This window comes from Phyllostomus discolor, chromosome 6 (genome assembly GCF_004126475.2).
Source record: "Phyllostomus discolor isolate MPI-MPIP mPhyDis1 chromosome 6, mPhyDis1.pri.v3, whole genome shotgun sequence".
Classification (NCBI taxonomy): Eukaryota; Metazoa; Chordata; class Mammalia; order Chiroptera; family Phyllostomidae; genus Phyllostomus; species Phyllostomus discolor.
This window is the reverse complement of record NC_040908.2, coordinates 9,348,552-9,368,726: the sequence shown is the minus strand read 5'-3', so window position 1 is coordinate 9,368,726 and position 20,175 is coordinate 9,348,552. Positions and strand designations below refer to the sequence as shown.

Sequence of the window (20,175 nt, the reverse complement as noted above, 5' to 3'; positions counted from 1 at the left end):
ACACACTGGTATAAGTAAATAATTTTAATAAATAAATGGAGGAGATGAAACAAATCTTCCCTAACATAGTATTTGAATTTACTTAGGCACCACCCCCTTCAGGAGGTGGAGTGTAGTTGCCCCCCTGCCCCAGTTTGAGTGTGGGTTGTGTTTAATGACTCGCTGCTAAAGAGTACAGACGAAAAGGGAAATAGAAGAAAGTTACTTGACATGGAGGAATCTGGCAGACACTGCCTCGTCCAGCTGGCCGAGGTGACGTCGCACGGATAGCATGTGCCCGGTGATGTGACGTAGCAGGAGAGCGCTTCACTTCTGAGAGTGTCTTCCTAGAAGCTGCTGATCCTAATCTGAGCGTGGGAAAAAACGTCAGACGAACCCACACTGAAGTTCATTCTACAGAATATCTGACCAGTGCATCTCAAAACTGTCAGTGCTGTCAAAAACCAGGAAAGACTGAGAACCCATCCCGGCTGGGGAAGCAGAGGGGGCAGGATGACCCAGTGCACCCTCAGTAGGGTTTCGGGAGAGAACAAGGACAGTAGGGGAAGCCGATGAAACCCAGATGAGCATGGGTTTAGTGTGTAGTGCTTCACAGTGTTGGTTCTTAGTTCTCACACATGCGCCATGGTGCTGGAACATGTTAACAGTAGGGGACACGGGAGAGGAGTATAAGGAACTGCGTGCTTTCTTTGTAACTTTTGTAGAAATCTAAAATCATCTTACAGTAAAAAAATTTTTTGAAAGTAATCCCGGTATAAAAAGTAAACACGGCTTAGTTTAGAATAGTAAACACAGTCGTAATAGTGTTCGCTCTGAATGTTTATTTGTTCAGAATTACACGAGTACACTGGGAGCGTTAGCAGGAAGGGGAGCTCTAAGCGCCCGAGTTCGGGACCCAGCACCTGTGCGACGCGGAGATAAACCCCAGCCATCACGGCTAACCGAGCTATAAACAGCCACCCTGGGGGGAATGAGGGCCAGCCTGCCTTTTGTTTTAGTCTTAAACAACCCACGTGACTTATTTCACTGTAAACTCTGTGCACATGCTACTCTGATAGAACAAGTGTTAGAAATGGGGGTGTGGGGCAGGGTGGTGGGGGGAGGCGAAGCATCTGGTTTTGAGTGAGGCTTGGGGAGCAGAATGGGACCTGGGGTGGGCTACTGACCGTGGAGAAACCTGAAATCTTCGCTGCTGAAGCTTGAATCTTACAAATCAAAATAAGGGAGGTTAAACTAATTTATTTTTGCAGTACGTAATTTGTAACTATCTCTATTACTCTTAGATTTTTTGTTATTTTAATGAGAGAAGGTATTAAGGTGAATGTTCAGTCTGTCATCCATTTCTGAAGAATATATTTTGTCAGAACTGATAAACCACATATCTGCAGTATTTCTAGAGTAAAAATATGATAATATAGTTTTTCTTTCCCAGTATTAAATGTCCTTCTTCCCCTTTTCTGCTTTCTTTCCCTTCTTCCCTCCCCCTGTTCCCTCCCTTTCTTCCTTTGATTTTTTCTTAGTGGGGTTATTGCTCAAATACTATAGTTTATGCTTATACCAGACCTGATCGTCCAGAGTACTGTGTTATATTTTGGGACACAAAAAACAATGAGAAATATATTAAATATGTGAAGAGTCTCATTTCCATTACGACCTGTGGAGATTTCTGCATTCTGGCTACGAAAGCTGATGAAAATCACCCTCAGGTAGGTTCCTTGATATCATGAAACTCAGATGGGGCCACCCCTGGGCAGAATTGGGCTCTCGTGACCCCCCTTCTCAAGCTTGGGCTCTGTTCGGCAGGGACAGGGAGGTATAGGTCTGCCGGTCGTGTCAGGCTGGGCCTCTGGTTTGGAAAAATTACACGGCCCCATTGGTTCTATGTCCCTTGATGTTCTTCCCCGATCAGCTGACCCACTGACATTTTGTATTGACTACTTTGGTACTGAAGCTTTTTGTCTCTGAAATATATTTAAAGTACCACAGTCCTTTTCCAAGTTAAAATTTCATGAGCAAAAATGAATATCCAGATGTCTAGTATAAATGCCGAAGAAATATAACAGTGACCACTGTAACACTTTGGATAGCTTTGACATGGAGAAATATACTTTTATTTAGAGTTATATTGATTTAAAAATCATTGTCTTGTGGCACAAAATAAAAAACACAAATAATGCCTGTTAAAAAAGTTATGCTAACAGTTTAAATATTTGCAGAAACATGTAAATTTTTCAAAGAAGGACTGCAGCTGTCTTTGGCCGTGTTATAAATTATTTTATCCCATTAAAAAGTACAGAGTTTTTTGGTTTAAAGGGGCCATTTGAATAGGTACATTTGGCTGTTTTCTCCTGAACCTCACCACAACAAGGTGTTTTTAAAGAAGCCATAGCCCACAGGGACCAGAAAGGGAGAGGAAATGGCAACATGGCTCTGGAGGTTAGAGAGGAGGTGGATTGGTGGTAATCGCCTTAGCAGCCCTGAGAACTCGGAGCCCTGAGTCACCAGAGGAGAAAGCAAAGAAGCAACCAGTTTCCGCTGCAGAATCCCGAAGGGACACAGCACTCGATGGCACCAGGTGGGAGACAGAAGCAGACAGAACATTGCTTTGGAAGTACCAGAGACTGCGCAGGAAGGAGAAAACTTAAAAAAAAATGCATGTGAAGAAGCAGTTTCTAGACCCCTTCCCCCACTGAGGCCATGGGCAGCTGCCCTTCGTCGCATGGGGAGACGGGGCGGGGGGCTTACCCGGCAGAGAGGATGGAGTCTGCATGGAAGGGTGCCCGGCGCAGGTCAGGGGGCGGGAGCCTGCTGACAAGCAGGCAGTCACATCACGAGTGCACCGCTCTGTCTCCCCTCATCGTCTTTTCCCACTTGGTCCCCGGAACACAGCATGTTGCAGGAGTTCTCTAGGGGGAATCAGACCAGTTCCAGAGAAAAGACCTCCAAAAGTAGCCCCACTGGGAGTCCCCAAGGAGATGTCCCTGCCCAGTCACCGTACTCTGAGGACAAGAGTCGATGAGGCTAACCCGTAAACACACAGATTCCAAACAGCTTTTTAGTGTCACCTCCTTACACGTAAGCAGACAGACAGGGGTCATCAGGTTTAAGGAAATCATCTGATTTAACACAAAAATAAACACAAGAACGGAACTGGGAGGGAGCAGAGACTATGCAGAAAGAACACTTCACCAGAGTCATTTCAGGCATCTCCAGAGAATTAAGAGAAATTGCATCCATAAAGCAAGGAAAGCGTACTATAGGAGAGGAGCTTTTGGAAATCGCATGTATGATAACAACAATGAGAAACTTGGAAGAAGCGTTAGAAGGGAAAATGAAGGAAAAGTGGAGCAAAAAGATGAGGAAATAGAGAATGGAAGTGAAAATGTAAGAAAACTAGACTACTGGTCCGGAAGGTTAGCATTTGAATAATAGCTCTAAAAAGAGTGGACAGGCGTAATGGAGGCTAATAATTCTGAGAGAAATTCAAGAAAATTTCCTTGAGCAAAAATATTTCCGTATCAAGTCATATCATTGTGATATTTCAGAATACTGGGGATAAAAAGATCCTGCAAACTTTCTAAGAGGAAAAACATGTTTTGTAGGATCAGGTAACATACTGGTATTCAACTTGTCAACAGTAATACTTTGGAGAATTTGCTTTCAACATTCTGAGGGAAAATGATCTCCCATCTTGAATTCCATGTCTTAAGTGAAGTATTACTTAAAATGAAGGTGAAATAAAGACATGTTTAGATGTATGAGCTCACCAGAAATTTACCCTGCAAGCTTCCTGATCTTAGAAGGTTACTTCAGGATGTGGTCTGCCAAAATGAGGAACGAACCAAGAAAGGGGAAGAAGCGGGAGAACCCGAGAACAGTGGCGAAGAGCGGCCCCAGCAGACAGCTGTGCGGTGTGCCCAGGGAGGTGTCCCATGGCAGCAGGTCCCACGGCTCTGGAGGAGGTTCAGGATGAGATCAGAGAATTTGTAATGTGGTTGAACCCCTGAGAGGTGACATGCGTACCTGGGAGGTAATTGGGGACCTGAGTTAGTAACAATTAGAGAAAACTAAGCAAAGAGAAAAAAATAAAGACAATGACCAGCTATAGGGAAAGCAAAGTGCTCACAAGGAGAACAGATCACGATATACGCGGCGGTGAGTAGTATTTACATGGTCAGAATGGTGTACTCACTGGGTTTTTTAGTTAAAAAACTTAGGTGAAGTATCGTAAACTTATTAAACCCGGAATTCCGACCTAACACACTTACAAGTGGAGAACGGGAGGATGGAAGTGTGTTCCTGCGTGGTGGGAGCCACGCCACCACGAGACGGGTCTCTGTGGTGGTAGGGAGTCAGTGAAACAAGAAGACTGTCATAAACATGTTAGCACTGAGGTTTGTGGAGGCGAACATCCAAAGGATGAGTTTAAGAAGCCGAAAGTATATAATTACTAATTACTCCAGGGAGCAAGAGCTGGGAGGTTAGGGGAGACGTGTGTTTTTGGCAAGAAGTCTCATGGAACTACCTGAGTCTGTGAGCATGTACATGGTAAGTGAATTTACAAATACAAGTTACTCGTGGTATTTCGTGGCAGTAAGCAAGCTCATTTTAAGTAGTGGAAGGGTAAATTATGATGTGTTAGTATAATTTTTGTCGTTTAGATTATGTTTATGAAATTAAACAAGTTTTACTTGAGATGCTGGGAAAAGAAAGACAAAGTTGGTATGTAATAGTACATGGAGAGCTGGTTAGTTTGAAGTCATTCTCATCAGGATAACATCTAAGTGAAATAGTATTCTTACTGTTCTTCCTGGTACAAGATACAGAAGAGGTGACTTAAGAGTCAAAGTAAAAAACGAAACAGTTGTTGTGGAGTGTACAGTGTGCTTGATCGTTTTCCTGGTATGAGTTGTCAATCATTATTTGGTGTGTGTTAACTAATGGAATTTTAAGTCATTTTCGCTAGGTTGGATTATGTTTTTTCTAAATTAACTGAAATTTTCTGAATTTCTCATGTTATTTACATATTGCTTCAAAGGAGGAGAACGAGATGGAAACATTTGGTGCAACGGTAACACATTAAATTAGCTCTTATAGCTGATCGTAGGATAAAAATGAATAGTGAGGTGATAGCTGACCAGTAAATTTAGAAGTATAAATAATGAAAATTAGCCAATGTATTTGTGTTTCTTAAGTGGCCTGCTAATAACCACTGTTCCATTATGGAGAAGTCAGTCTTGGTGTAATTTTAATTCATATTTCTTTATTTTAAATGCTGTAGAGTACACTTATCTGTTATGCCTGGACTTCATTTTGTCCATTACGTCTCAGTTAGTGATACTTGAAGGGGAGACAGGCATGATGTGTTAGGCATTGTTCCCTTTACTGAGCTTCAGCAGGAGTTCTGACGCCTTCCGTGTTGTTTGTTCACAGTACGTGCTGGTTCTCTGCAACTCTATCGGAACGCCTCTGGACCCCAAGTACATTGATATTGGTAAGGAAATGTCAATGCTTATTCCCTCTGTCGTCAAGTTTTACCTGTAAAACTAAGTAAAAAACCTAACAGCAGTACTTTTAAATTTGAATGGTGTTCTCCAAAAGAAGGATGAGCCCACTTCCTGGTCTGCCGGGTCCAGTGTGTGCCTTTTATCATGGTGCAGTTACTAGTGCTCTGTTTCACGGAGTTAACCAGTAGTGTCCTGGTCAGTACAATCAATTATAAGGTTATCCCATCTAAAATCCTTAATAACCTCACAGCTGCTGCACTGCCATCATTTGCTTTAAAAGGGAACTATAATTGTGTAGGAGTTGGTATGCAACATAATGATTAGTATGTAATAAACTGAGGATTATAGAAAGAATTTTGCCCTTAGACCACTTTTATTATTAATAAACTGCCTGTAAATACCTCTCTTCCATAAAAAACACTTAGCTGCTTATAAAAGTGAGTTTTCTTTTTCCAGAATTTTCCAGTGAAACATGTCTATTAATAGGGACAACTTAAAAAATCTCCTGCCTTTTTGTTTTCAGGTATTTGTTACTTCAGATGTAGCATTCCCTGTAACCAATAGCTATGAAAGTAATCATTAAGAAATTTCAAATCTTATTCTAAGTACTTTGTTAACAATCATTACTAAATATTTTCTTGCTTTTTCACTGCAACTTCTAGAAGTAAGGTTTTCTTCCAGAGTATATGGTAGTTATTGGATATGATATTAGAAAAGTTACCAGATTTCAGCAACTAGAAAACCATGGAATTACTGGTACGTTCTGAATCTGAGAACCAGTTTTTTTCCTTCAGATTTCACATTTAGCCTTAACAGTCAAATGTTAGTGTCGGCCTTTTAAGTGTGTTATTTTGCTGAGCCCTTTGGGTAATACAAGCAAATTTGAGATACATTTACTGACCTCAAAGATTTTATACTTTATGTTTAGGGTCTGGGGCACTCACTTTTGCATCTTGAAACTTTGCAACTTCATGTCTTATATTTGTTGTTACATAGGTATGTAACAACAGATATGTTACATAGGTATGCACATAGCTATGTTACATAGGTATGTTTATATGTTTGTATATATGTGTATATATATGTTAGTATCCCTTGTTAAAAGGCTTAGCTTAAAATTATTATAGACTTGTCACATGAATATCTTCTGTTTATTACAAGCAAAAGTCTAAGGAATGAATTCTGCCAGTCTTCGGATTATATGCTTTTTCTTTTAATATCAAGTTTTAACATAGAATCATAATGATGATAGGGTTAGTTTCAAAGTAATTTCGATTGCAGATGTTCTATTTTTAAATAAAGCCAGATGTAAATTCTTCACCTTCATAATGGCAAGTGCTTGAGGGCATGATTATTTGTAGTTTTGAGTCTAGAAACTTTTTTTTTTTGCAGTCTCTGTGGCTGAAATTTTAACAAACAGTCCTTTCATTGGTTTACTGCCAACATAAACTCAGCTAAGACTCAACATTTTTTTTTCATACTGTAAAAATTCCCTTTTTAAGTTTCTGTGCCAAATTTTCATGAGGACTGGAGGCTAGAGGAAAAAAAGCATGTAATTGATGTCATTGTAGAAAGTGTAATTTCTGTTTTGTCACTTAGTCTTCCTCCTGACCATTTCTGTAGAAGCTTTAAAAAAGAGCCACATGCGGTATTATAGAAGTTCCACCTGTGGGCCTCTGCCGTACCTGTAATAGTCAGGTACCCTTTCTGGGATTCTTCCTCTGAGCCCCCGAACACCTTTGGTGTGTTTCTACTCAAAGTACTCACTCTGCACTGCAACTGTTCATTTTCTTGTCTTTCTTCCCCATATGATTTTGAGCTTCTTGAAGATCTACATCTGTTCATTTCTGTACCTCCATTGCCTAGGCCTGTACTTGCGCCGTGACAACTGTCTATTGAATGTGTGACAAGAGTTAAAACAATGCATATTGTTTAGCGCACCATCAGTGAGTATATATTGTTTCAGGCACTGTACTGGGTACAGGGAGGGAGAAGGAGTTAGTATTATGACATTCCCTGTAGGGTGTCCAAGTGAATGACTACAGCGTGGTCAATCCACTGAACAGTGACTGTTCCCCGCTGCTGTGTGCCCGGCGTGGTGCCAGGTGCCGCAGGAGCGGATGGCCGCGCGTGAGCAGGTCGGGGACGTCGTTCCTACTTAGAGGAAGCTGCCTTTAAGCTGGGTTTTGAAAGGCATTTCTTCAGGTGACATTTTAAGGAGAGGAAACAGCATTTGTAGAGGAATGAAGGCCTGGAAAGTGCCAGAAAAGTACCAGGAGCCTGTGCCGCAGCCGTGTTGGTTGGGAGCAAGTGGGAGCTTTCTGATGGGGCCCTGGAGCGCACGCACTGAGCCTGTGTGTGTCCAGAGAGAGGTCATTGGTGAGGGCGCTTCAGTGCGGCTTCGGTTTGCCCGCTCCTCGAAGGGCTGAGAAGTGAATGCGTAGGAAAGTGGGGAACATCACGGATTAGACATTCATTTCAGTCCTCCGCACTTAAATACTGTCGTACAAGCAGGTTTGACTTATATGGGATTTCAAAAAATCATTTTAAATCCTTGCTGGGCTACTAATTACTACCACCTAGCATCACAGTTTAATTAATGAAAGCATAACTACTTTCTTAAAACATTTTTTCCCATAGTCGTAGATACTGAGTTTCCCTTTCCAGATAACTGAGTAGCTGAGCAGGATATGGAGTATTTTTATCTTGGTTGAGTTTTCTTCCTGAAGTATTCTGTTAAAATTTGTTCTAGCTTTTTCCTAAAGGTGAGGTCCAGGGAACTAGGAGCTGATTTGCCTGGGTGGGTGGATCTGTTAGTACAGGTATAGCATGATTTATGGACATAGGTTAGCTGCCTGTGTGACTTTGCTGAAATTAACTGCCATATTGATTCCAAAGGACAGATGTTTCAGATGTGTTTATATTTTGTATTTTTTGTATGGACTAGAGGATCTGTACATGGCTTTATTATGCAGACCTAGGTAGGCAATACAAGTAAAAACAATGATAGCAACCACACCTAACGCTCGGTTACCCTTAGCGACAGGCCGCGTGCCATAGTGGCCGCGGGCAGAGGTCTGGAGCCGTGAACTGGGCGTGTGGCCCGGCTTCCACCGCTCCCCAGCTGTGCAGCTTCAGCCGGTGGTCCGGCCATTCCGTCCTTAGGTTTCTGTGTCTGCTAAATGGGGACGATGGTGATGATAATGTCTACCTGAGGGAGCGGTTGTGAGTTCATACATGTGAGACACTGATTATGTATCGCTATGATTATATGTTATTCATTATAACTATACAATTATAATGGATACAATTACATTAAGATATATGTCTGACATAATTTAGGAAAACTCAATAAATATTGGCTTTTAAAATTATTAAGCATTTACCAGGTATTGTACTATGCCAGGCATTGTACTATGCTTTTTATTTATTATTTATTTTAATCTTCAAAGCAGCTCTAAAAGGTTGGTGTTATTATTATTATCTTTAACTTACAGTAAGTAAACTAAGGTTCAGAGAGAATACGTAATTTATCTAAGGACACGGAGTTAGCAAGTGCCTGTGACTTGAATACAAGAAGCCTGACTTTTACTTTGAACCATTAACATTTTAATTTTGAATTAATCAGGCTAATGATAAACTCTTGTAATTATTTAGAATGCATCAAAATAAAAGAGCATGAGTGTAATTTGTAATTGCAGGTAAACATTAGTTTGAAAAATGCCTTTATATGCTCAGGAAAAATGATTATTTTATTAGAAGGCAGTTACGGTTTGTGAACTTTGCATCCCATTAAGGGCATAATAGTCACCAGCATCAGGAGTCTCCAGGAGAGAATTTACTAAGATTTTCGCAAAGGCCCCAGGATTTTCTGAAGGCAGCGTCGGCGACAGGGGAGCAGAGCCTGGGCCTGGCCTGCTCATCCCTCCAGGCGGTGCTTGCCACGGGCTCCGTGCCACCCGAGCCACCCTCCTCCGGGACCGCCCTTCTCCGGGACTGCCCTCCTCCGGCGAGCTCCCCGCAGGAAAGGCTTCTGTCTCCCTCTAGAGTCTGGTGACGGCACACAAGTAGCACACGATAGAAAAATCTTGACACTTGTAAGGGAAAAAAAATTTAAATATGGTTCACCTTACTGAGTTATTTAGCATTTAAATATTCTTGAATTTGAACCCCCAAGTTGTTAATCTATTCTGATAACATACCATCGTCTAGTTTCTAACTCTTTGTTCGGTTTCTGCGTCTCTGGCTGCCTTAAATATCTTGTCTTTGGCCTGCGGCAAGAACTGCACAAATGGTAGCTGCAGTGAACACCGTTTGTTTGTTCTGGCCTGATAAAGGGTGACTTTTCATACTATTTGTGAGTAGAAGAGTAATTTTTGTACCATTTTAACCATGAATTCATAAATTAGGTACTAAAATGATCTTTATGAAGGAGTTTTTTGTGTTCATAGATTTTGTGTGAATTTGTCTAATTTGATGTCATTTATTTGGTTTGTGGCTTCGGACAAGCTATTTTACTTCTTTAGCTCTCCAAGTCTGCATCTGTAGGATGGATTGATGAGACTGTGTGTTTCACTAAGGGGTATATAGTAGTAGGAGTTTAACTAAATGTTCTCTAAGAAGCAGAACATATGAAAAAAAGTTATGTGTTTAGGAAAATATATTCCTAAATTAGGAAAGACCTCCGGAGAGTTTTCTTTTCTAAATTAATGAGGAAATATAAGACATATGAGAGCAGAGGGAAGGATAAATGCTGGAACCAAGCAGTAATGGTGGCGGGGAGGGAAGGAAAGAATGGGGTTTTAGTTATCCATTCATTAGTTAATGGACATTTGGGCTGTTTTTACATTTCGGTTGTTATGAATAATGCTGTTAGGAACATTTGTGTATGAGTTTTCGTGTGGACATTTTCAATATGTTTTTATTTCTCTTGGGTGTACCTGAGAGTGGAATTGCTGGGGCCTGTGGTGATTCTGTGTTTAGCGTTTCGGGGAACTGCTGGGTCGTTTCCGGAGCGCACCACCACGCATTCCTCCCGGTCCTCCACGTGCTTGCGGTGCTCAGGCCTTGTGCACCGCAAGATGCCAGCAAGTGCAGTGGCTGTGAAGGGGTACCTCACGGTGGCGTTTGCCTGGTGGCTAGTGCTGTTGAGCACCTTTTCATTTGCTTAGTGGTCATTTTTATATGTTTTTAAAAATTTTTATTTAATTTTTCTTATTGTTGTTCAATTACAGCTGTCCCAATTTCCCCTCTGTTGCTCTCCCCAGCCCTGCCTTCCTCCCTCTTAATTTCTTATATTTTCATTGGAGAAGTTTCTATTCAGATCCTTTGCTTATTTTCCTTTCCTTTCCTTTCCTTTTCTCTTCTCTTCTTTTTTAAAAAGATATTTATTTATTTATTTTTAGAGAGAGGGGAAGGGAGGGAGAAAGAGAGGGAGAGAAACATGGACCAATTGCCTCTCCCACAGGCCCTGACCAGGACTGAACCCACAACCCAGGCATGTGCCCTGACCGGGAATTGAACTGGAGACCTTCTGCTTTGTGGGACTGTGTCCAGCCAACAGAGCCACACCAGTCAGGACTGCCCATTTTTCAATCAGGCTATTTGTCTCTGGGTTATAAGAGCTCTTTGCATATTCTAGATATAACTCCTTACCAAGTGCATGATTTGTAAATATATTCTGCCTTTTGTGGGTTGTTTTTCCAGGTTTTCGATGGTGTCCTTTGACGCACAGATGTGTTTGATTTTGATTCAGTCCATTTTATCTACTTTTTCTTTTGCTGCTTGTGCTTTTGGTGTCATATTTAAGAAACAAGACTTAATACTATGCTTTTTCCCCTAAGAGCTCTACAGTTAGGTCTTTGATCCATTCTGAATTAATATTTTTGTCTGGTTTTACGAGCGTTTGACTCCTGCCTGCTTTCCCAGGCTGTGCGGAGGGTACGTTGTCTGTCAGATGAGGGGTTGGACTCAGTGATCACTGAAGTCCTGGGCAGCACGGTCTGTGGCTCTGTGTAACTGTAACCCATTGCCTCTGTGTTCTTTTCAATAGTACCATTATTTGTTACAATGACCAAAACCCACGTGATCGCAGCCTCAAAAGAAGCATTTTACACCTGGCAGTATCGCGTGGCAAAGAAGCTCACGGCTCTGGAAATTAATCAGATGATGCGGTCTCGAAAAGAAGGAAGAGAAAGGTATATCTTATGGTGTATATTTTTTAGAATCTCAACCATATCAAATTCTATTTTTCTTTTTTTAATTTATTTTTTTAAGATTTTATTTATTTATTTATTTATTAGAGAGGGGAGGGGAGGGAGAAAGAGAGAGAGAGTAACATCAGTGTGTGGTTGCTTCTCATGTGGCCCCCACTGGGGACCTGGCCTGCAACCCAGGAATGTGCCCTGACTGGGAATCGAACCTGCGATGCTTTGGCTCCTAGCTTGTATTTTTTATTTTTCAAAACCTGTGGAGATTTTTTATGAGTTTACCTGAGCCAGACTGGCGACATGCTGGGAGCAAGGTCTCGGATGCTCCCCTCAGGCACGCCACGTTTCAGTTAGACACAGTTGTGGCTGTCATGCTTGAGAGCTGCACGTTGTTTTGATGAACAGAAATAACATTTTCCAGTTAATTTGAATATCTTTCAAATGTAAATGTTAAATTTATCAAAATAAAAGAGATGTGAGCATGGCATAATAAAAGAAGGCCTTTAGAGATAAAGGCTGGAAATCTATGTTTTTATTATTATTATTTTTTAAAGAGTTTATTTACTTATTTTTTTAGAGAGAGGGGAAGGTAGGTAGAAAGGGAGGGAGAGAAACATCCATGTGTGGCTGCCTCTCGCACACCCCCCTTATTGGGGACCTGGCCTCCAACCCAGGCATGTGCCCTGACTGGGAATTGAACCAACGGCCCTTTGCTTCGAAGTCTGGCGCTCAGTCCACTGAGTCATACCAGCCAGGGCTGGAGAGCTGTGTTTTTAGAAGGAAATGGCTATTCTCACTCACCTGCTCTCACCAAATTAGAGTTACAAAGTTCTACTGAAACTGGTTATTCAGTGAAGCCTGTGTGTTTGTGGCGCAGGCCTTTCCCCGAGCAGGAGGGCGGGGTGACCCCACTGCTGCTCACCGCAGCAGAGGCGGGTCCGCCCGCAGACACAGGTGTGGAGGAGGCCTTAGGTAGGGTGCGCTGCTCACGCAGCTTCTTCCCCTCCCCCTGGATCCCAGGGGCTTGGGGTTGGCGCTCTGCCTGGTGACTGGGGGTGGAGAGAGCGGTACCACGTGGAGAAGTTGGGAGCCCGGATGGAGGACTCTCTGTAGTCAGTCTCAAGTGCAGCTGCACTTACTGTGTTTGGAAGTTCTCTCTCAGTGGTACTCTGTGCGAGTTGCCCTTTAGTTCTTATCCTAAGCCATTAAGTAAAGCATTTTGCTGAATGCTTTAACCTAATGAGTCTTAGTGAGGGCGTGGGCCTGTGTTGGGGTGGAGAGCCGGCAGTCATGTCAGAAATCCCAGGTTCCGTTTTTAGACCGTCTCCTCCCTTCCCTTTAAGGCGCACTCATGCACTAAGATAGGGGATATGTGCCCCGTAAGAGTATTTCGGATCTGTGAGTTCACATGGAGGCAGAAAAAAAAAGTTGAAAAACACCGTATCTTGGCTCCTTGGTACTTGTGAAAAGACTCAGTGGAAATAATCCTCAGCCTCTGTAAGGACGGTCCGTGGCCGTGGGGGAGTCAGTGGGGCCTGCAGTCTGGGGACGGGGGGCAGACCCAGGACAGCGCTGGGCAGAGAAGTCCAGTCCCTCCCTGTGTGGGGTTCGTGTCCTCCGTGAGCCCGCTCAAGAGGGCCTGGCTGTGTTTAGACAGAGAGGGCGGCGTTTTCTTGTGTCTCTGTCGGGGACGCCTTTGCCAGTTTCAGCGACTGTGGGCTAGTTCTCGCCGCTCCTCAGCGTCCTCGTCTGTCAGATACAGTTGGTGATGGCGAGAACGTCTTCCGTGTCAGACACCGTGGACGGTCTGTGTCTGTCCTCCACTTAGTCTTTCACAGAGGGGGAACCGAGACACGGCACGCTTCAGTTATTGCCGAAGGTCACGCGGCGATGATAAGCAGAGACCAGACCTGGAGGCCGTTTGGCCTTGGAGCCACTTCTCAGATGGCCTGCCTGGAGTACCCACTCGTTTTAAGAGGGGGGTCAGATCTCTCTGGGTACCTATTTCAGCTTCTGTTTCTCATGACTAAGTAGAAATAGTGACTGTATTGTATACTTAATAGAAATGTATTAAAATGCAGTGACACGGTACCTCTAAATGGGCCCACTTTTCTATATTTAATATATTTCTATTAAATTTAACATTTGATCTCCTTGTTACATTAATGAATGTACAATTAGGATTTCAATTAAATAGTGATACAATTTCATGATATTTTAAGATGGAAAATGGCTTGCTTTTCCAGTAATTATATTACAGCAACAATTTTTAAAAAAATATTTTATTGATTTATTTTTAGAGAGAGGGGAAGGGAGGGAGAAAGAGAAGGAGTGAAACATCAATGTGTGTTGCCTCTCACGTGCTCCCAACTGGGTCCTGGCCTGCAACCCTGGCACGTGCCCTGACTGGGAATTGAACTACTGAACCTTTGCTTTGCAGGCTGGCACTCAGTCCACTGAGCCACACCATCCAGGGCAGCAACAATTTTTTGAATTCTTTTTATGTATCAGGCTGTGTATGTATATGCTTTATCAGCACAATTTTATTTATGCCTCTCAAAAACCCTCCAAAGGAGGAATTGTCATCCTTTTATACAGATGGAGAAATTGAGGTTCAGAGAAATTAAGCAACTGGCCCAGGGCCTCGTAGCTACTCTGTCATGTATCTGTTCTATTTATCTCCATTCATTTGAATGTTATTTCATCATACGTTATGGAGCGCTTGAGTGTGTGGCAGCGTGCCATACAACGGACAAACAGTCCTTGTCTCCAGGAGGCTCACCACCTGTTGGGAGAGACGAGAGAACCAGCAGTGATACTGCAGCATGAATAAGTATTAAAATAAAGGTGTCAGAGAGGTGAGAGTCCCAAAGGAGTGCATCTTCATAACACAGTAAATATAGGGAAGGATTCCTTACTTCAGAACAAAAATTCCAAATACATTTAAGTTTTACTTTCATTAAGCACATTGATAGAAGGGAAGTTATGTAGAAACGACAGGGAGACTTAGTGTATTAGAAGTTACTCCTAGCCCTGGCTGGCGTAGCTCAGTGGATTGAGCGCAGGCTGGGAACCAAAGTGTCCCAGGTTCGATTCCCAGCCAGGGTACATTCCTGGGTTGCAGGCCATAACTCCCAGCAACCGCACATTGATGTTTCTCGCTATCTCTATCTCTATCTCTATCTCCCTCCCTTCCCTCCCTAAAAATAAATAAATAACATCTTTAAAAAAAAAGAATCGTCTAAAAAAAAAAAAGAAGTTACTCCTGACTGATGTTCATTTGGAGAATAAGGAAAACATCCCTTGCAGCTCAATGAAATTCATTGGAAATACGTGATTCAGTGTTCAGATGTGTTTTGGCACAGCTTTCAGGAACATACCGCTTGTGTAACTAGTAAGCACCTGGTAGATAATATCTACCTTTGTGAGACTGAGCTTTGTCAAGAGCTCTTTAAACTAATAAGGACAATTATATGAATAATATTCATTGGTTCTATCCAATCTGTTAGCTGTTTTAGAGATCATGAAATAGTATAACCTTTACACTGTCTTTGAAGTTCTGATTTTTTTTTTTCCAGAATTTATCATGTTGATGATACTCCTTCTGGATCAGTGGATGGGGTGCTTGATTATAGCAAAGCCATTCAGGTAGGTGACTTTATTACTACCATCAAATATTAGTATCTGTAGATTTGAAAATACTATAATTTTATTTTGAGACCTGAAGAAGAATTTGTTTCCAGTGATAGCATATTATTCTAGTAATTTTTAAAAAGATTGTATGTATTTATTTTTAGAGAGAGGGGAATGGAGGGAGAAAGAGAGAGAAACATCAGCGTGTGGTTGTCTCTTATGTGCCCCCTCCACTGGGGACCTGGCCCCCAACCCAGGCATGTGCTCTGACTGGGAATTGAACTGGTGACCCTTTGGTTTGCAGGCCGGCACTCAATCCACTCAGCCACACCAGCCAGAGTATTCTAGTAATTAAAAGAATTTCTATTCTGGAAACTTTTTTCTAGATACGCTGTTTTTTCTTCTTTTGATTTTTAAAAACATCTTATTTTGAAATAATTATAGGCTCACAGGAAGTTGCAAAAATAGCACATAGAACCTCTTGAGCCAGCTTCCTTCAATGGTGATGTTTTATAAAACTGTAGTATAATGTCAAAATCAGGAAACTGACCTTGGTAGTACTACTGTTAAATTACCACCTGATTCATTATTGTTTGCACTAGTTTTTACACGTGTGTGCATGTGCATAGTTTTATGTGATTTTTCTGCCATGAAGGAACTTGCCTTGTGCTCCTTCTTCATTTTCATTCCCACTCTCCACTCCATCCCTGTTCCCTGGGACTCCCTGGTTTGTTTGGTCTCAGAACCCTGAGAGTGTGGTATGGATGGACTCAGACAGCATGTAACCTGTGGCGATGGGCTTCCATACACTGAGAGTAAGCTCCTGAGAGCCATGCGGGCCGTGGCCATGCCAGGCCGTCTCTCCCTTCCTCGTTTTGGCGTGCTTGGGCCTTCTGCCGGCTGCTCGTCTTTCATGAGTAAGCTCAGATTTTTGCCCCCTTGACCGTTTCTGTTTAAGTGAGATGCTCCTTCCTCTATGCTCTCATAACGTCTGTGTGGGCCTTATTTTTTTTTTTTTACCGTACTGTACTGCAGTTAGGTGTTTGGTTCTCTGCCTTCCCCCTCAGGCTTTTGACTACTCCCCGGGGGTAAAGCTTTCATCCGAGTATCTCCAGGGCTTAGTTCAGGGCCCAGCACACAGTCGGGGCTCAGTTGGTGAATGTTTGTCAGTAAGTGTGTTGTTGAACTGCATGCCCCCTTAAAGCAGACTTATCATTCAGTACATATTTGTTAAAGAATAACGACTGATTTATTTTAGGGCACAAGGGATCCAATTTGTGCCATAACTGCATCTGATAAGACGCTGATTGTGGTAAGTTGTGAAAAAATTTATTTTATGAACAAAAATTGTTTAAATTGTAAAAACAGAGTAAAGCGATATATTTTGGATTTAAATATCATCTTATGGGACACTTTGCATGTTACCGAGTCCAACATAAGAAACGAGAGTCTTAAAGATTGCCTCACAGACTGTCCCTTTGCAGAAAGAGCTGTTTCTAAAAGCAGTAGAGTGGGGCCCACTGGGGAGAGCTGGGCACCGGGTCGCGGGAGCCCCCGAGGGGCTGGCGGAAGGGGGGCGGACTGGATGGTGGCTGCAGGTCTTGGGAAGGGTCCCCCTCTGCGTGGCCTGCTCCGTTGCCCTGGGGAAGGTGCTGTGACTCAGCTGCTTGTAAAAGGCGTAGCACGAAGAGGCGGTGTGATTGCTAGCCGGGAAAGTGAAGAAGCACATGGCAACTTTTCACTGAACTTTTCAAATCACATCGGTATATGGTGTCTTTTCTTGAGTTCTGGCATTTGAAAATATTAGTTTTAGAGGTAAATGTTTAAGATAGTAATGCTGGTAGAGTCATTGAATTTGAATTATGTAAACAAAGCCTTAATAGTGTCTGTTTCCAGTTCTAGTTGTGTTCTTTAGCCATTGGTTTAAGGGGGGAAAATTTTTGAAGAACATAGTATTCATATTTCCTCACCAAATGGTGTTGGTGTGTGTTTTAGGTCTGTGGTCTTTGTTTAAAACTGGGTCTTTGGTCTGTGGAGTCTCTTGTTTTCTTTTGATACTTGCTAGATGGTAGGGGTTTGTGTGTGTGTGTGTGTGTGTGTGTGTGTGTGTGTGTTTCTGACTTCTGCAGAAAATAGCAGCTCAGACAATCACAAAAACTGACCTAATGCCTCAATGACAGAGGCTGCCTGTAAGAAGCGCACTCGCGTGGTCAGCACCGGCCAGGCGCCTCCGTGGGGAAGATCGCCTCTGCGTCGGAAACTGCTGTCTCCCCTGGCCGTGTGCACAGCTTTTACGACGATTGCTTTTTCAGACTTTTTCAGCCACAGGACCCTTGTTTTCAAAAACGAAATTCATTTTGTCAATATATTAAATCTTTTCAAGCCCATATGTCCTTTTTCTAAATTAAGCCATATCCTCCCCCTTCAGCAGCCCCCAGGCCTCCGCAGCCTTTCTGATGGCCCCCCCCCCCCCCCCCCCGAGAACCGAGCTGCACGGTGGTGCTGCTGTGTCGGAGGGGAGAGGAGGCAGGAGGACTGGCTGCCGAGCGGCCCCGCTGTCCCTTTGCGTGGTTCAAGGCACAGAAGGTTTGAAACCACAGTTCTGTCCTTAAGGCTTACACAGAGTCACACGGAAGCTTGCACTCTATTTTACTGTTAAACACATTTAAACTCCCCCGGATTGTATCATTGCTGTCTGATCATCTCCCTTCGCTGCAAACGCGTGTCAGAAAGACGGCTGGTATTGGCTACACTGGTTTCAGGTAGACTTTCAGTAGCAGCTGTCTCATAGGGTGGTGTTGTGTTGATTTTTCATATATATGAAATTTTTAGCTTTTAATGTGCCCTGAATATCACCCTAGACAACAATCGTAAGTAATACTAGGTATTTCTTCCTTATGATTGTAAGAACGTGTGTGTTATTGAAGAACTAGGTTGCTGACTTCTTTTGAATACATGAAAAAAAATTGGATCCCTTTCTGCCATTTCAAAAGGTTTTAATTAACTTGGGAGCTAAATATGTACTCAATAACATGATTCAGTATCACAAGGGAATTCACTGTGATGCCATCACTTTGATTTTGAAACAAGTGTGTGCACATGTAGTGGGGCCTGTAGTTGTCATGTAGTGTTGTTATGGGAAATTTGCTTTAGTAATCATAAACAACTTCCATAGGGTCGTGAATCTGGCATCATTCAGAGATACAGCCTTCCTAATGTTGGTTTGATTAAAAAATATTCCCTGAAGTGTCGAGCCAACCAGCTGTCGCTGAATTGCAACTCTAGGTAAGTTTGAAAACTCCCTCAAGCAGATGTCTGATTTAGAAGTAATCAGTTTGGATTGTTGGATTTATATAATAAATGCAAAGATATGTGTTTGCTTAAACTTGTCTATAGTTTAATGTGGTTTTACTGTATTTTATTTGTATTTAAATATTTATATTTTTTGTATGGTATTTGGTGTTTAGATATCTTTCTCTAGTTGGGCAAAATCTAGAAATTCTAGTGTAATGTTTTAAGTTATTTGTATACCAGTTGCTGTAATTCATTGGGTACCTTTTCCTTACAAGGAGCAAAGTGGAGCGTAGTCCATGTCTTCTATCAAACTTATAAAAGTTTGTTTGAACTCAGTTATCATTTAAAGCCATTTCTGCCATATTTCCAGGTTCTGATGAGCCGATTTTGAAGAAGACTGGTTATAGGTGATTACACCCAGGATTGCTGACAGTAACTTACAACTTTTCCTCTCTCCGATTTCGTTGTTGGCAGTCGTCTTGCTATCATAGACAACTCAGGAGTGCTGACGTTCTTTGACTTGGACGTGCGGGTGACAGACAGCACGGGACAGCAGGTCACTGGCGAGCTGCTAAAGCTGGAGCGCAAAGATGTCTGGGATATGAAGTGGGCCAAAGATAATCCTGACTTGTTCGCAATGATGGAGAAGACCAGGATGTATGTGTTCAGAAACTTGGATCCCGAGGTAAACACAAGACACGAGCATTAATGGTGCTTAAATAATGAGCCAGCGATTAAGGCCTGGATATTTCCCATTTGTTTCTGCAAGAGCTTTATTGATGTTGGCTGCATGAGTTTCTGAAAGTAAACAGAAACATGTCTGTAGAGTTTTAAAATATTTGGTCTTAAGGGGGAATAATACTTATTTTTAAAAAAATATTCTCTACTTCCTCTGAAGGGCACTTCCTAGCATTTTATCTGTTCTTCTTATAATGCTGATTATTGGCTATGTAGCCTTCATTTTTTTCTGTCAAAGTTAAAAAAATTGGTGGTCTTATTCATCATAATTGCTTAAAGTAATCTAATGAAAAAAAGTGTGGATTTGAAGTTGCCTTGGCCTTCCATTTCCTTTTTCCTGCGGATCCACCTGGCCTCCTTCACCGCACAGGCCCTGGCAGCCACTAGTCCGTGCTCTCTCTCACCCGACAGCCTTACGAATGTGCAGGTGCAGGCTGTGGTTTGTCTGCCCTCTCCGGGGTACGGGTAAGCCCCTGTCCCACTCACTTTACAGTCATGTTCTGGTTTTCTACTTGCGGTTCACATCAGCTCATTTTTAGGCTCTGAGTTTCCCTGTCGCTTGGTCTGCCGTGGATCAGCTGTTAGCTGTTGCGTTTAGGAAATGCAGCATAACTTGAGTGGCAGCCATCATTGAGAAGATAACTCCTTTAAACAGTTAGTGGAGCTTCAGTTTGGAATTTTCTGTACCCCGCTAAGGTAAATAATAAGAGATGAGTTAATAGATCCTTAGGTCATTAATTGTTGTTGGTGTGGGCCTGTAGTTTTTTCTCCTCGGGAAGAACTTGCATGTTTGG

General features: G+C 42.4%; 1 protein-coding gene across 2 annotated transcripts in view; it reads left to right on the top strand.

The window, feature by feature from the left end:
- The window catches only part of WDR35 (WD repeat domain 35), a 56,565-nt gene that overhangs the window by 15,153 nt on the left and 21,237 nt on the right, over positions 1–20,175 (top strand). The window contains exons 10-17 of one of the 2 annotated variants that reach the window (XM_028515649.2): positions 1,521–1,706; positions 5,039–5,071; positions 5,434–5,494; positions 11,560–11,704; positions 15,295–15,364; positions 16,608–16,661; positions 18,525–18,634; positions 19,118–19,328. In XM_028515649.2, the coding sequence (XP_028371450.1) occupies positions 1,521–1,706; positions 5,039–5,071; positions 5,434–5,494; positions 11,560–11,704; positions 15,295–15,364; positions 16,608–16,661; positions 18,525–18,634; positions 19,118–19,328 (870 nt within the window). The remainder of the gene's footprint in view (positions 1–1,520; positions 1,707–5,038; positions 5,072–5,433; positions 5,495–11,559; positions 11,705–15,294; positions 15,365–16,607; positions 16,662–18,524; positions 18,635–19,117; positions 19,329–20,175) is intronic. The other variant, XM_028515650.2, reaches the window with a different exon arrangement.